The 17,390-nt window shown below is 37.1% G+C and overlaps 1 protein-coding gene across 1 annotated transcript; it reads right to left on the bottom strand.

The window, feature by feature from the left end:
• Nucleotides 1–163: 163 nt before the first annotated feature.
• LOC6044469 (thioredoxin-2) lies at nucleotides 164–16,783 on the bottom strand. The gene is made up of 2 exons (XM_001861948.2): nucleotides 16,576–16,783; nucleotides 164–893 (listed from the first exon to the last, which is right to left on the bottom strand). The coding sequence occupies exons 1-2, from the start codon at nucleotides 16,597–16,599 to the stop codon at nucleotides 594–596; spliced, it is 324 nt and encodes a 107-aa protein (XP_001861983.1). The 5' UTR covers nucleotides 16,600–16,783; the 3' UTR covers nucleotides 164–593.
• Nucleotides 16,784–17,390: the final 607 nt, after the last annotated feature.

Genomic DNA, 17,390 nt, shown 5'->3' on the forward strand with positions numbered 1-17,390 from the left:
TATCTCGCTTATCTCTGTTCAAAGATTTGCTACTCGCCCTCAAGTGTGTGCGTATTGATTCAGCTTGATTGATCGGTCAACAACGCGATCAAACCATATTGACCGACGCCGAGAGGGAAGCGTGATATTTCACCCAAGCACAAACACAAACACTGCAAACGCGTTTAACACGAATAATTAGTGTATTTTCGATTCGAATGCCCTAACTCTCATCATTGCCTGATGTGTTCAGTGTCCAGCGTGCGCTGTCCAACGTGTCGAGGAAAACAAAAAATGACCACACGAAGAAAAACCTTCCAAGCGGATACTACAAACATTACGGGAGGAATTTTGGGCCCTAATTTCGAATTAAGCAAAAAAACGAAAACATTGCAGACCGCGCGTATCGAAAGGCAAACTCGTGTTGTTTCCTACTGTGTTTTTCTTCTGTTATCTCTCTTTCCATTAGTGTAAGTGTACATGGGACTGTTTTGTTTAACAATTAGATAAAGCAGGTGTGTTTGTGTATTTTTTGTGTTTTTTTTCTCTCTTTCTTTCAGATGAACATACAATTACATTTTAGTACTCTCGCGTAGCCCTCCTACTCCCACGTCTTATTCGCTATGCTTGGTGATGAACGACTGCAGCTTTTCGGCGTTGGCTCCGGCAAACTGGTCCACGACCTCCTTGTTCTTGATGAACAGGAACGTCGGCATGCTGGAGATGTTGTACTTGGCGGCGAGGTCCTCGCACTCGTCCACGTCCACCTTGATGATGACGATCTTCTCCGAGAACTTGTTCTGGAACTCGTCCAGCTTCGGGGCGATCACCTTGCACGGGCCGCACCAGGTGGCGAAAAAGTCCACCACGACCAGCTTCTCGCCGGCGGCCTCCAGTCGGCTGTCAAAGTCAGCCTACGAGATGGAAACAGGAAACAAAAAGAAACAGGGTTAGTTATTTGTTTACAGATGTTTGGAAATTTTATGAAAAGCATACAACATTGTAGATCCGTTCTTGGAGTATTCTTAGTCGTTCTCCTTTAATTTATCGAAGTATTAAGTTTATTGAAGTATTTGAAAAGAGTCTTAAGTCATTTTTTGCAAAATCATTTCTTTTAATAGTGAGTACAAAATAAGTTTCAGACTGCAAGCCTTATTTTCAATTTTTTGAACAATGAGTACAAAAAAAAACCTTGAAAAAAGTATCACAAAATTCATGAAAATATTGAAACGTTGCACCTATTTTTGATGAGTATGTATGTATGTATGTATGATCCCCATACCCGCAGGCAACTTGGTCCTGGAACACATGTGAGCGCTAGGTGAACAATTCGATCATCTTTTACTCCGTAATCTGTACACCCACGTGCATAAGTTTTTTTGCACGAATTTTAGTGCTACAAATACCGGCGCATAAAATAAAATGGTTTCCCTCTTCCCACCCCAAGCGCCGGAAATTTGTAGCGGGTGTAGGGACACTTTGTCCCGCCCGTGTGGATCAATCGGACCGCGCACTGGACTCACAATCCAGAGGTCGCCGGTTCGAATCCCGCGGCGGGCGCTCTAAAATTCTTTGTGTAAATATGGGTATTCGGCGCCGTCGCTCCGTGCCATACTTTCATACACTTAGGAGCCCAGGGCGGCGAAGTCCTTGTAGATAAAAGGAAGACACTAGTGGTTGGTACTAGCAATGGTGGCCGACAGCTATAAAGTCAACTTCGTAGGGACACTTTGCATAGATCTTGCACCACACGAACGACAGCTACCGGCTTGACCTTAGAAGTTTCCGGACGATGGCCATCACTAAGCACACTCAATCAAAATATTGAAGCAAATTCTCGTCCACATCCAGCAGTACTTGAATGGCGTTGGTTCAGTAAGGACATTTCTGGTACACGGGGCAGGAACAACAGGAACGTTTCATTGATGGCCACTTCGTAATTGCCTCAGCTCCCATAGTTGACACTTCGCCGAAAAGGACAGCAAAGTCTCCAAAATTATACAAATTTCACTCTTTTTAAACGAAATTTAGGGACCAAAAATGACAGAGGAAAAAAAACGCGTCCTGTCGCACGCACAGTTTACTTCGATCACCTCCGTTGCACCTATTTTTGATGAGTGCTCTCAAAATTCAAAACAGCATAGCACCCGTAGTTGCTACTCCGTTATTGACCATGACCATCAAAAATTGCTCCAGGGACCACGGATGAAAAGATGGAACCAATCATTACCACTTCGCAACTTGCTGGTCAATTACGGCGCCGGTCACGACCAATGGTAAGATCACGGGAAGGTGGATACACAGAGAACAGATGTACATCACTGAACAAAAAGCATCGAAAAACGTGTGTAAAAATTCAAACCAAGATACGTTGAAAAGAGCTAGGGTGTGCATCATCCGCCTAGATAGCGCCACTTCAAAAATCATGATGACCTACAGTAGCAGAACGTTGGACCATCCATTCACTGCACAAAACATTCCGAACGAACGACATCAGACCAATGTCTGACTGTCCTTCATCGTAGGGTATTTTAACCATTAGTGGACCCCCTAGTAGAGCCGAAGCACATTTTTCACAAATTTTCAATATTTTAAGCACTTTTTCATAATTTTTTGTACAAAACAATGAAATCTGAAGTATTTTGAACAATTTTGTCTATTTGTTTCATCCGTTTTTTTGTTTTTGAGCAGAAAAATAGCCAATTGAAAAAAAAGTTTTTTTTGCCTGTTATGGACCCCCTTTTCCTATAGTGGACCCGGGTCCATAATCCGATAGTGGACCCGGGTCCACTATAGGCAAACTGTTATTTTTATACCAAATTTAACCGATAATTGATGTTTTGATGCATGGTGTAGGTCTAATGAATGATATAATGAATAAACGATGGATTTTGCTCACTTTTCATCATAAACAAATATGTTTTGTTAACAAATTTGGCTTTAAACAATCAAAAACCTATCAGACATTCAAACACATTTATTTCCGAAAAAAAAACAGAGAAAACGTTTCAAAAACCACTGTAAACATAAAAATAATTTAAAACAAGTAATCTTGATGCAATTTTTTTCATATTAATTACATAAATGGTTGACCGAAACTAAACAATAGATTTGGTTACAGTTGCTGATAAAACCACGCATGTTTATTGGAAAAAAAATGTTTTGTTATTGATTTATTGTTATAAAATATCATTTCAAACTGCAATTATGATGCTTCAGTTAAGTACAATTAACTATAGTTTTGATTAATTATAAATTCTTACGGCTTCAGCATTTTTGGTACTTTTAACATGAAAACAGCTATATTTATACTCATAATTGAAAAAAATATGCGTTTAGGTTGATAACAACAAGCATTTATTGTATGTTTTAGAGAAACTTTTGCTTGAATACACAGTTTTCATCATTTTTGAAGGTTTAATAAACAGGGGTCCACTTTTGGAAAAGTTTGGATTTTCGTTGTCCTATATTGGACCCCCCTAATTTTTGCTCGAAAATTGCAGTTTTTTGCTTTATTTTAGTAAAGATCCTTAAACTTACATTATTTCGACTTGCTGAAGTTAAATAATCAGTCAAAAAATGAATGGATGGTTAATTCAATCATAAAATATAAATGCAGTTTTGTTGTGAAAATGCTAGTGGCCATGGCTGATTTCAGATGTCGAACTCAAAACACTTATTTTGGTGAAAAGGACAATTCAATGTCAGTCAACATTGTTCTAAATGATGCTGAACATGCCAAATAAAAGATTTGTAGACAACAACACGCTTGAAATTGTGATTTTATTGAATTTTTCACCAAAAACCCTTCAGAGGGTCCACTATAGGAAAGGGGTCCACTAATGGATAACGTACCCTAGGGGTACGATTTTACGCGCGAAAGAAAATAACAAAATCAGCTGTGAAGGTAAACAAAACGAAATCAGAGTTAACATGTGGAAAGGTACTATTTTAAGCTATCAATCAAAAAAATAATTTTTAAACAAGTTTTCTGCTATTTTTTTGTTAATGTTAATTCATTTTTGCATTATTTGCAGTCAATTGAGATTGTACTGAAATGAATTTAGGTTATAAACGAGGATAATATTATTTTTCTGAGGAAATTATTCAGCCATTCTACATTGTTAAGTCAAACAATCTCAACTGCGACGGTGGCGCCGCCAAGCGTATCCTTTACACCCTAATTTCTTTGATGCAAGATTGTATGCAACACATTTTGTGAGTGCTGCAGTGTTTACACACAAGTTCGAGCCTAGATGTACATCTGTTCTCTGTGGTGGATAGGAATGTTAGCCCGACAGAGTTGCGTAATGAAAAACGCTAAATCGAAAAAAATCGTATTTTTTATTTTCTTACTTTAAACACCAATTTCGAGATCTGCGACCCCATTTTAGTCAAATTTGAATGGTTGATTGCATTTTTCAATATTTCGTCATCGCCATTTTGGCTGCCATTTTGGATTTAAAAATTCTAAATCACTTTAGAGTTGTTTAAGGGTCATACTAAATAAGAATTTTTTTTTCGTGATTCTATTATCAGAAGTGAAATTTTTCTTAGGCCTTCGGATAATCGAGTCTGGACCAGGAAGGTGCTGTGTCCTATCCCTCGCCTAGACCAGACCAAAATCCATGATAAAGCTGTCAGACCAAATCTGTCAGACCAAAGAGCAAAAAGTAAACAATCTTGGTCTTCGACGTAGGTGCACACAAATCAAGAAAAGAAAATTTGAAAAAGAATTTTATTTTTTTCCATTTCAATGACTGGTTTTGGACTGAAAAATTTAATGTACGCCAGAAAATGATTAAACAGTGTGGCGTCCTGTACACCGATAATTAAATAAGCAGATAAAAGCGGTTTACACCTGAACAATCTTGAAATTATTTATGCGGATTTATGATTCCTCTCGTTCCATCATTCCCTTGGTCTGGACCAGTCTGAATGTTACAGAATTTATAACGCGGTCGTTTGCGAGATGGACCAACTATGGTCTCAGCAGTCGTATGACAGAAACAAAAAAAAAATAATAACACCGTCGCTGTAAAACGTCAACTTTATCTTCAAGCTCTTCTGCCAACCATCAGCTTGCTTGGATGCATAAAGGAGGTATTAGACCATAAACATCAGAAAATTGTCAGTGGAGCCAGTTCCTGGCATTTTGATCTGTAATTTTTGACAGTTAACCTCGCAGTTAACCGGCCGTGCCGAGGCGTCATAAAAAGGTTGAGTCATGGCTTAGAGCAAAAGGTGTAGTCTTTTATTAGTCTATGTATTAGACTATGGTAAACAAACAAACTCACATTTTTTTCGTGAGTTCGGCCAAACATTCAATACTACGTCCTTTTGAAATGTTAGTCTTGATATAAAAAATTGAAAATATTGTAAAGATCGGAAAATTTCACTATTGTTTCATATTTTAACTTTGAAAATCGGAAAATAGTGGGTTGAGCGGGTGAGACTTAGAAAACATCAATTTTCCTGTTTTTAATCTTTGCATGGCAATATCTCAGCAACTAAGGGTCGTATCAACAATGTTCAAAGAAGCAAAATACAGTTTAGACTCGATTATCCGAAACCTCGATTATCCGAAGGTTTGTATGAGACTTCGGATATTCGAATCACAAACAAAAAGTTTTTTTTTTCGTATTTCGTATTTCGAACATCAAATTTGAGTTCTGCGACCCAATTTTAGTCAAAATTGAATGGTTGATTGTCTATCAATTTAAAAAATGGATCTTTTAAATATTTCATTCAAACATTGAAATGAATTTTCTTCTAACTGTTTGCTCTGGGTTACTCTGTGGTTAATGGGCCATACTTAAGCTCGACAATCAAAATTAAGTCATCGATTTTTTTTTGTATTTCGATTTCCCGATGTTTTGATTATCCGAAGTGAAAGTTTGCCTAGGCCTTCGCATAATCGAGTCTGGACTGTATAGAGAATTTTCCCAGCCTTTCAAAAATATTTTTTTTGCAAAAGTGGGCAAACATGGCACTAATTTAAAATAATGAATAATCTGCGACTATGTCCAAAAAGTTTCCTAAAAATGGCTATAACTTGAAAACGGTGCACTTTATCAAAATTTCACCACAGTACTTTTTGTTTGCAAATTCGATTTTACATCGAAAAATGAAGTTGAAAAACTTTTGCGACCAATATTTCGTTTTTTTTAAAAAATCAGTATTGATTCAAAATTCATAACTCGATCAAAGATTTTTTACCCGATCTGAAAATTTCTGAAAAGTTGGCAGTTGATGTGTGTGTGTGTGTGTGGTCCAATCCAATACCCGCTAACCGGTAGCGAAATTATGGGAAAGTATAATTTGTATCAGACTGTGTACATGCCGAATGCTGATACAGCTTATCTCAGTCCCGGGTATTAGGTGGTGATAGCCCTCGCGCTGCTTCCAACGACCCATTTCAGAATGACAGAGCTCCTTGCGGTCCAATTCCGAGGTCGCTGGGCATTGTTCGGCCCCGCCTAAACATAGAAGCAAGCATCTGAAGGAAACTCGATCTATATTTAGACTTCCAATCCCCTCAGGCAAATCAGGGATCAGCGCGTATTTAATAATATGAGAAGAAGAGATAACATGTTTCAACACTACGGATCAATTCACTGCTAGAGTGTAAACCTTCTGATGGCCGACTGCTTAGCGTCCCAGACCACCACCAATCCAAAGGTGTGAGTTCGAATCCCACCTGATTCATTTTAGTTTTTATTCATATTCAAATTCCTGATTTCAAATTTCAAAGGTACCGACCGGGATTTGATCCCTGAACCTTCTGCTTGGGAGACAGAAGCCGTAACCATTAAGCCACGGAGCCGGTTGAAAGGGACGGGGTTCTCTGTATGGCTTTTTGCGAGATGAGAGCAGAGGACAACAATCATCTCAACGTTTCCACTTTACCCGGGCTAACGGCCGGCAGTTCCAGTTCACGCTGATTTCCCTTCATATGTTAAAAACCACTTATGATTTTGGCACATATTCCGTTTGTCAGCGTTTCCTGTCATTACTGGCGGGAAAAATCTACGTGGAATCAGCTGTGCAGACCTCATGTGTGACAGGAATGCAGGTTGAGCGACTCCCACGGGCTTCTGAAAAGTTGGCAGTTGATGTCCCCTAAAACATATTAGAAAAAAAAAAAATAGTGTTTTTTGCAGATCAAGTTTTAGCGACAAAAAGTGAAATTAAAAATAACCAAACAGTTTTTACCGTGTATATGTTTTTTTTTTCAGTGTAGTCCTTATCCATACCTACAAATTTGCCGGAGACACCAAATCGATCAAAAAATTCCTTCAGAAGATACAGATTTTTGAATTTTCATATATCATTTTTGTATGGGCAGCAGCCTAATTTGTATGGAAAATGATATGGACAAACTAATGATGCAAAATGGCTTCTTTGGGCATACCGAAGGCACCAACAAAGTTTCAGCCGGATTAAAAAATACAGAAATCAAAATTAAAAAAAAGACCGATTACGTAGAGAATTGCTTACAAACGAACAAAGCAGGCAAGCAGTTTGTTTGCAGCGAGTTTGTTCGTTTGTTTGCCATAGTGTAATACCGCCTTGAGCGTCGCGACGCCTACCTCAATCTTTTCTTCATAAGCACTAATTGCTGTAGTAAGATTACGAATATGTTGAAAAAACACCAAATTCATATAACTTGAAAAAAAAAATGGAATTTGTTTTCTCTAGATCCTTTAGTTAAAAAAAAATAAAACCATTTATGTATGTGTCTGAAGAATAAATTGTAAAATTTCCAGGGAAAAAAGGACTAGAGAGCAACAAAGATTACTAGTAGAAAATGGATAGTTTCACAGAATGCATCTGCTTCCCCGATCGCTATCTGAGCAACCGTATTCTTGGGAAACATAATAACGCTTTGAATTGCATTACTGAGAATAACAGTCTGTTTGTAGAATAGTCTAGAAATATTTTGTTTTTATATGGTGATTACCCCTTTGAAACCTGATCGAGAAGTAATCACAATTGATGTAAATAAGTTCCAATTGGCACACACTGTGCGGGAATGCATTTGTCTGTTTATTCGTCAAGTCCTCTACTGAAATAATGCGTGTTTATTCACGATGGGTTTTCCAACAGTAATTTGTGGCGTGTCCACCAATGTAATCCCGGTCAGTTCTGTGTCGCCATGCACGGTACTAGTCTTGGTACCCCCAAGGTGTGCTAATACCAGCAAGCCAACGCAACCTGCTGCAAAACCTCACACAGTGACTTTAAACGACTCAAAAGAGCGCATGAAAGTGGAGGGAAGAAAAATCAATGTGATGAAGTCACCTCTGCAAAAAAAAGCCGAACCAAACGGCCACTCGCCTTCGCCACTTGACTTGTGCTAATACAGGGAACCGAAAACACTGCTAGTCAATTACTAACTTAAACTAACCCGACCGCACACTCTCCATAAGGACCGGAAGCAAACGCAAATAAGTTGAGCAAACAAGTTGGTATGGCTTTATAAGTACATATAGGGATAACTAAACTTTTTTGGACCAATTATCATAATGCATCGATTTAGTGAGGTCATCTAACAAAATTTGTAGGAAAAATATCCAGGTCACGGAGACACTCACATGTCCCCCCAATAATCTGATTCTACAATGAAACAAGCGAAAAAGGATGAGAACGTGTCCTTGTAGTGGAATGAAAAAAAGTGTGTGACCTGCAAGAACGAAATGCCCCAGCAAATCGTTGGTCATTTTTATGCTCTGATGTGTTTGAATATTTGCGTGTTGATAATCGCCTTGCAGGCAAGAATCAATAGTTGGGGGTCTAGCGGACTCTCCTAGCGTCTTTTTTTTTCATTTTACCCTATTGAGGAGTTTACTAGTTTTCTACTTTGTGTCTTTTGATTTGTGTTTCTCGTCTAAAATTTTATGTTTTTTTTTTTAACATTATTTAATTTTATATTCTACTTAAGTCTTTCCTGTATTTGTGAGCGTGATCTTCTGCCTAATTTTTTGTTTCTTTCTTTTCGAGAAATTTTATTTTCAATGGTTTGCACAGAATTTTTTTTTGAAAGGTTGAAAATTTGGTAGGTTTAATATTACCTCTTTTTTGAGTTATATTACATAATATTTTTTAGATGTAAACCAGATGAAGATTAATCAAAAACCGATGAAAATTCACCAGTTCTTTATGCAATATTACACTTTTTTTTACACAAAATCTGTCACCATTCCCTGATGAATATTACCATAGTTTCTTTTTCTATGTGCTTATAAGATCCTAAATAGAGCTTTATGACGTTTCGCGTACGCACACTAGCGCACCATTTGGTTTTGCTGGCTGACAAAATTTAACCTCACTTTATTTTCGTGTACGTACACGCAATACATACGCACGTAGAATGCTCTATCGAGAAATTAAAAGTGAGAGTGTGTGCAACATGGAGTTAAACTTTCTGTGAAGTTGCTGTGAAGGTTACCATGGCACTTTGAAAAGTTTAACTCCATGTTGCACGCACACACTCTCACATTTAATTGCTCGATAGGGAGACTGGTCGAAGTGACAGACACGAGTTTGACGTACACAGTAAAAAATTGTTTAAATTTGGAAGGTTGAATATTACCTCTTTTATAATGTAATTTTATCTCAATTTAGACTGAAAAAGCGACATTACAACAGAAAAGTGGTAAAATTACACATTTTCAGAGGTAAAATTATACATTTTTTCTGTCATTAAAGATGTACCCCTTTCCAGATGTAATATTACTATTATTTTTTTTTCTGTGTATACAAACGAGCATTTGCCTTTACGCCCAGCAAAACTCATCAGTGTTGCCAAGATCAAAACATACTTTGCCAGATCGATTTAGCAAACTAAGACCAGTCTCCCTATTTAGGGTCTCTACTTATAAGTTCTTATTGACAGAATTTATTAAAAAAATAATAACTTTAGCAATTCGATGCCTCTGTGCTCTGGTGTGCTAAGTAGGTATAGGAATTCCAACAAGCTTTTGATATATTTAAGCTAATTTTGGTATGATTCTAATTCTGGTCATATTTTAATTTGTTCTTTTAGATTTAAAATCATTATGAACGAATAAAATCGACTAATCTGCACAGAACTCTGTGGCATCGATTTGTTGCCTACTTTGTTTGAAAATTGTGAAAAAAGTGTTGAAAACCCAAGCATACTCGCTTGCAAAAAATTGCTATCTATTGAACAGCCGGGTCCGGTGGCACAGTGGTTAGCGTGGTAGCCTCTCACCCCAGTATGGCCTGGGTTCAATCCCAGACGGACACGGTGGCATTTTTCGAGACGAGATTTGCCTGATCACGCCTTCTATCGGATGGGGAAGTAAAACGTCGGTCCATTAGCGTAAAAGAGGTTTTGAGTGACTCACCACACACAACATACGGACGCCTAGAAATGAGTGGAAACTTGCAACAGAGACCGCTAAAGACCCGGGGGTCGTTAAAGTGGATTTTGCTTTTTTTTAACAGTTTGTGATATTTTGTAAAATTTTCAATTACAAGTTTCAAGTACAAATTTTCTTCACAAGTTTTATTAAAGATTTGTAAAATGTCACTCAGTTTCATGACAACTATGAATAAATCTATCAAGTTTTGCAATCGTTTTGCTTTCAAGATATATTTGTCGTGTTCAATGGAAATTAACCTGAGAACCAAGGGCCCTGATTGCTCCAAAAAGACTCAATCACTCGCGAACACAAATCTAAGGCGACAAAAAACTGCTCTGACCGTTTCCTACCGTTTTTCACTTCCACACCAATCGCCACCGAATACTCTCTCTTTGCTCTCCCTCTCATTCCAATCGGGTAGTACAGCGAATGGATCAGAAATATCGATTACGCTCTATCGTTCAAAGCTGACTCGAAATAGTCTGCGATCGGTTTTTTTTTGATCATTTATTAAACAGCTTAAAATCAATGTTATCAACAAAAAAAAATGCAGTTTTGTTAGTAACAAATCATCAAAGACACATTTGACAGCCATTTCTACCATGTCAAATATAAAATTACGGCAAACTGTGGCAGTACAGGCCAAGTGAGCGCCTCTCTGGTACTTTGATAGATTCTCTCCTCTCTGAACGTATTCGTGTGTGACTCGGGTCGACTGACGGAGTAGGCAAAGAAATTCACGAAGTATTTGTTTTGCTGTGTGAAGCGATTGGCCTAGGCGCTGGCAGGTAGCGTGTCGTGTTCGCTCGCGAACGGTTGCGCGCTCCGGTCGGCAAAGATTCGTTCGGCGATGAGTGGGTGACCTTTGATCTTTGAGCCGAAAATCAGGACCCTCGCTGAGAACTCGTCTCTCTTTAAAAAGGAAAGTTGATAACAACTTGGAAAACTCAAACAAACATCAAACAATCATAAAATGATATGTATTTTTGAGCTTTTTATTATTTTCACTTTTTTTATAAACTTGTTGTTAAGTTTTTTATTTTTACTAAAATTGTCAATATTTTGTTTTTTTTTTTAAATTTATTTAGAAATTATATTCGGCGGTAGATGTTAACTTTTACATAAACAGTTTTCGGAAATATGTGGGTCAAAAATTCCTATTATTTGAAGTTCTGGAAAAGTCGGGAATTCGAAAATGGGATTTGAGTGGCCATCCTGGATTTGGAAAATTGTTAAATGACTGAGTAGTGTCTTAATTCAAAAAATAAGCTTTGCTTTAGCAATCAAATGATGCTAATTCAACGGATTTTATTTTGCTTTTGACTCTTTACGCATATTTTTTACAAATTCTGTACTTATTTTTTTCTATCCTAAATTAATATTTATCAATGTGCGACGCATATATTTTTTGACGGGGTCGATTTTTCGAAAAAAAATACCAAACTTTGAAGGTCTGTACCGAACTCCAGGGTGCTCCAAATTTCAATGTTATATATACCAAAAGATGCGCAAGGATCTGGCCTACACGCCAATGATGTTGAAAATAAACGCTTCAGTGGCCAAAATGCCTTAAAAAGCGACAAAAATCTTTTTTTTGCGGGTTAAATCCCATTTAAAATTCAAATGCAAAGCGCCAGCTCCTGTTACGACCAATCATGCTCATATTTTGAATTTGGGCTTAGTATGCCCACCGGAACAAACCCTCGAATGCCCACCAAAAAGTCATTTTTGTTACACTCTACTGTACAACCTTAACCTAGGGTATAAATAAATTGATCTTTACTAAAGAAACATTACTTAATCCACCTTTAGGTGGTTGGTGCCTTCCTCACATTCATACACGGAGAGACCGTGCCCAGAAATTTTAACAAGTAAAATTGTTGATTTTACTTTCGTAAATTTTAACATAAACGTACTTGTTACTGCCAATATTCCGTTAAAATAAATAAAATTTAGTATTAATTTAATAACCTGTTTGTTGAAAATGCTAAAGGCAAAAAGCTAACAGATTTCCCGAACTCGAATGAACGTGCTCGACTGTTAGCTTTGGTTTTAGGAAAATCAAAAATTTTGTTGGTTGAATATAATTTACATTTGGTTGAATATTTAAAAGATGAACTTGGGTTTGTTTACGTCTGTCATTTGAAGTCAGGATTCGAACGAGAGCGGTCGATTTGTTGAGTTTGTGTTGTTAATTATGAAGTGAGAAGATGTGAAAGGTGAAAATTACACTATTTGGCTAATGTTGAAGTGGCAAATCATAGTGTTGCAACTGGGGAGGTGGAATTGGTGAGTTTGTTTGTTGATGATTTCTTTGCAGGTGATAAACTATGAAGAGCAAGAGGACGACCTTCGCCATGAGGACCTCCAATGCGAGTGAGTTGAACACGTTAGAAGAATGTTTGATGGAACGAGAGGGCAAAAGAAGGGAAATGCGGGCCGACTCTTCACGGATAGAGCAGCCCGGGCAAATTTAACAAAATGTTGGTTAATCCAAGTAAGTATGGGTTTATTTTTGCACAATAATTTATCTTATGTGATTCTTATTAGAAAACTGAATCATTAAAAAGCTTCGTGCTTACGACGGATAAAATCTTAATGAACCATTATTTTTTCAGAATCATCAATTATAAAATACATAGAAATGCCATGTGTACGCAACATAAACACCATAAAAAATAGAGATGAAGTAAAATATAAAAAATATATATAAAATATAAAAAAGAAGATAATTATTATCTTGAAAGTTTTGTTGCAATACGACTGCTCAATAAACTGGTTGGTAAAACTCAAAATATTTTTTTCAGGAATCGGAGTACGTTGAATAAATTGAATCAAATGCAATGAAAGTTTGTTGCCAAAAGTAATTGTTAAATTAATGCAACCTTGGTAAGTAGCATTATTGATATTTCTTCTTTCCTCAATATAATTTCATTTATTTACGTTCCTTTTTTCAGTTTATAACCGAAATTAAGAATTTTGTATTAAATTACTAATACATTTAACATGTCTATTTGCAGCAAAAGGTTCACTTTAGTGAAAATTCTGTTTCCAACCACAAGAAAAATAACTAAACCTGAGACCATTGTAGATGATGATGACCTATCGGATGATTTCACAGTGATGGTAAGTGGATACAATACTTAATTTTATACAACATAATAAAAATATAAGCTTAAAACATGGTGAAAATTTTGCTCGATTTCTATTTTTCAGGAATTCATGTTAAATTAAACATCTTTTTTAAATATGTTTACCAAAATTTGTAATATGCTTTTTCATTATTTTTAGTTTAATGCAACGTAATTTTTTAAAACATTAATCAAACTTTACATGTTTTATAACAACAGTTAAAAAAAAGTTTTGTTTTGATGCTTTTTAACAGTAACTTAAAAACTTCATGCAAAAAAAAACAAATTAGTACAAAACGTTAAATTTTTAGGCAGAATTTCTGAGGCATTATTACAAAATTTACTGCAAATTCAATAAAATATTGCTAACAACAGCTAATTATTGACTACATGTACGAATATTTTTCTGTATTCAAGTAAGACAATAGTTAAAATATAGCTAGAAATTCGGCCCAGCCTATATCGCTAGATAATTAAAGAAAATATATATCAACACTTACATAAGTTATGTCTAATTAAGAAATGTTTTGTTATAAAAAACTAATAATTTGCTGCATGCAAAAATATTTCGGTTGAAACAACGAAAAAAAATTGTTGAAAAATAGTTGAAAAACATTTCCCAGCCAGTTTTTAACAGAATATTCCACAATATTTCAGCTGAAAACAAGAAATTTTTAGTTAATTTTCTGAAAAAAATATTCTAGCAGTCGACTGCTAGAATTTTTTTCGGCCATTTAACCAACAAAAATGGCAATTCCAAGTATTTTTTTAGTTAATTTTAATTACCGGTGGTCAGCAATTTCGGGTTAGCAAAATCAACAATCGATTGTTGAAAAAAAGCTGTGTAAAAAAATAACCCATACTTTTAGTTAAATTAACCAAGATTTTCTTAGATTTGCCCCGGCCGGTCTCTCCGTGTATCTTCTCTTGTGTAATATCTTGTTACACGTCCTATTTTTTTACAAAGGCTTGTCACAAAATCGCAAACTTGTTATAACATTTAGCCAAAAAAGAATCATTCGCCCTAAAAAATGTAAAATAATTTGAGCATCATTACCCATTTCTTTTGATATGATTGTCAGAGCTTCAATGTTTTGGGAATCCAAATACACAAATTGGAACAACTGGTGAAATGGATCGCTACATCAACATACCCGTCAAAAATGGTATAAATTGTGATCAGACCACAAGTCGAATTGAGCCTTACAATTAAGATTTAAGTGCTAATAACTTTTGTTAAGGTTATCAGATCTTCGATGTTTTAGGCTCTTTGGAAAGGTCTTTCAAGTAACAATAACATAACGAAACGGGTTCTCTTATAAAAACCTCCCTTTTCACAATCTTCCAAACTTTAGGCAAATTTTTTTTTAGCATAACTTTTGAAGTACTTTTCTAAACTTCATAATATTAAGTGCTAATAACTTTTGTTAAGGTTATCAGATCTTCGATGTTTTAGGCTCTTTGGAAAGGTCTTTCAAGTAACAATAACATAACGAAACGGGTTCTCTTATAAAAACCTCCCTTTTCACAATCTTCCAAACTTTAGGCAAATTTTTTTTTAGCATAACTTTTGAAGTACTTTTCTAAACTTCACAATATTAACTAGGGTCTTATGGGACCCCAAAATGGATCGAATGAGGCCAAAACTAACCAAAACGGTTCAGCCAGTCGGGAGATAATCGAGTGCATATTTTTGGTGCACGGACTTACATACATACTACACACGCACATACATTTGCTCAGCTCGAGATTTTGAGTCGATATGTATAAATGAAGGTGGGTCTAGGAGGTTAATTTGAGAAAAATCATTTTTCGAGTGATTTTATAGCCTTTCCTTAGTAAGGTGCGGAAGGCAAATAAGAGGTCTAAAATATTTAGCTTTAGACCTCTGTTGCTCTATGAAAACAAGTTCACATTTAGAATTTCACTTGTTAATATCAACTGAGAGTCAATAATTCCAAGAATTCCATTCTCACAGTCATGTTAAGTAGCCCTAGTTAACGACTCCGTGTATACAACAACAAGTGAGTAGTGACCCACAACTTATGAATGTTTAACCACGCTGGACACTGCAGCAAAACTCCGCACAGAACGACACAAACACGCTAGGTCGGTGTTGGTCGAACGCGCGCGCGGGCTTCCACAGCAAAAGCGAATGTTTTCTGTTAAAGTGTGTTTGTACGATTCGAAGTCGGTCGTCGTACACACATTATTGGGGTGGTAGGTACACACCGTGGTATGGTGCATTAGATAGAGGAGAGTCAGATCTCTGGCTGGTAGGCTTACACACAAACACATCGACGGAACCGGCCAAAGTGGCGGGCCGGATTGTTCCGTCCTTGAACATTCCTTTACTAAATTTTGTTGTTCGTTTAGCAAACAATTTGTTGAAATTGGGTAATTTAACTAAATTTGATCAATTATCGACCGTGAGTCATTTTCAATTGTTGTTCAAGCTTCCCCTGGTTCGGGGGAATCCGGCAGGGGTGGGTGGGGCAAACCAGGGAGTGAGTGTGAGGTAGAAATCTTGAGTTTTTTTTGATAAGGTCCTATAAACAAATGTAAACATAGAGTGTATCCCGCTTACTCCGATGGACTTTGACATAAGGTGTGAAAGGGATACACTCAATGTTTACATTTGTTTATAGGACCTTATCAAAAAAAAGTCAAGAAATGATAATTAAACCCTGCTGAAGATCGAACAACGACGACGACGACAAATGACCTCGTGCCACGCCGCGGAGGACGTCTGTCTGTGTTGGCGCGATAGAGGAGTGCCGAAATATGGTGCGTGGAAGTGGCGCTTATCTTCCGTGGGAAGAAGCAAATTTGGTTACCAAGCTAACCGCAAGTGTTGCGGTTAACCTTAACTCTCTGATTTAAGATAACCATGACTTTAGCAGTCAGAGTTTTTCCAGAAAGTCACGATGACAACAACACAAAGTCTCGTGAGCTGACATGAAAATTAGCGTTGCTTGACGTCGCCTGTACTCACAACGCTTGGGATTAGTCATCTGGCCGGAATTACACAATATCTCTCCCAGATACAACTAATTCTAAGTACAGCTACTTACGGCATCTTTCACGACGTACACCATGTTTGCGGGGAGAGTTTAACTTTCTTTTGCGCGAAACCGAAGGGAATTGAAAACGAAACTTCACTTTTTTCACGGCTGGTGAAGGGGGATGTAGAAAAAACACTGAAGAAGTAGGCACTGACACGTAACACGCGTGTTCACCGGTCGACTGACACTTGGGCAATGGATCGGGCCGCGACCGGGCTTCGCGGCATAAGTAGGCAATGACACGGCACAAACGTCGCGGCGGTGGCGATGAGAGCGGGGGCGTCCACAAGTTACGTCGAAATGGACATTGATTAGCGGAGCTAAAATGATATGCTTATCTTGAAAGTTTCAAAATCAATGCAATACGAAATGGAAAAAAAGTTTAAAGTAATCTAGGGACGACCCCGCGATTGATTCGCGATACGTGAATTGCGTGTAACGGTATTTGTACGCTGGTTCGTTGGTGTGCATGTGAGCGCGTTTGCGCGCTTGGGCCGTCCATTGACGAGGTCATGTTGCGTTGCGAGTACAAACTTTGTTCGGTTTAAATCGTTTATTTTATATTTTTTATAGCCAAATATGAGCTTTCATTCTGATTTATTATTAACGTTCAAAAAGCCGCTTGTTGGTTTTTAAATTCCCGTTTATCAATGAAGTCATTTAGGACAGTGTTGCAGTTATAACGGAAATCAGATGTTTCACATAAACATACTTCCGAACCGTGATTGTCTCACGAATACACACACATAGTGTTAGTTTGTGAAACCACATGGTGGTGTCGCTTCACTGATGTTGCATGCAAGTTTTAACACAGGGAAAGTGTG

This window comes from Culex quinquefasciatus, chromosome 2 (genome assembly GCF_015732765.1).
Source record: "Culex quinquefasciatus strain JHB chromosome 2, VPISU_Cqui_1.0_pri_paternal, whole genome shotgun sequence".
In the NCBI taxonomy this organism is placed as follows: Eukaryota; Metazoa; Arthropoda; class Insecta; order Diptera; family Culicidae; genus Culex; species Culex quinquefasciatus.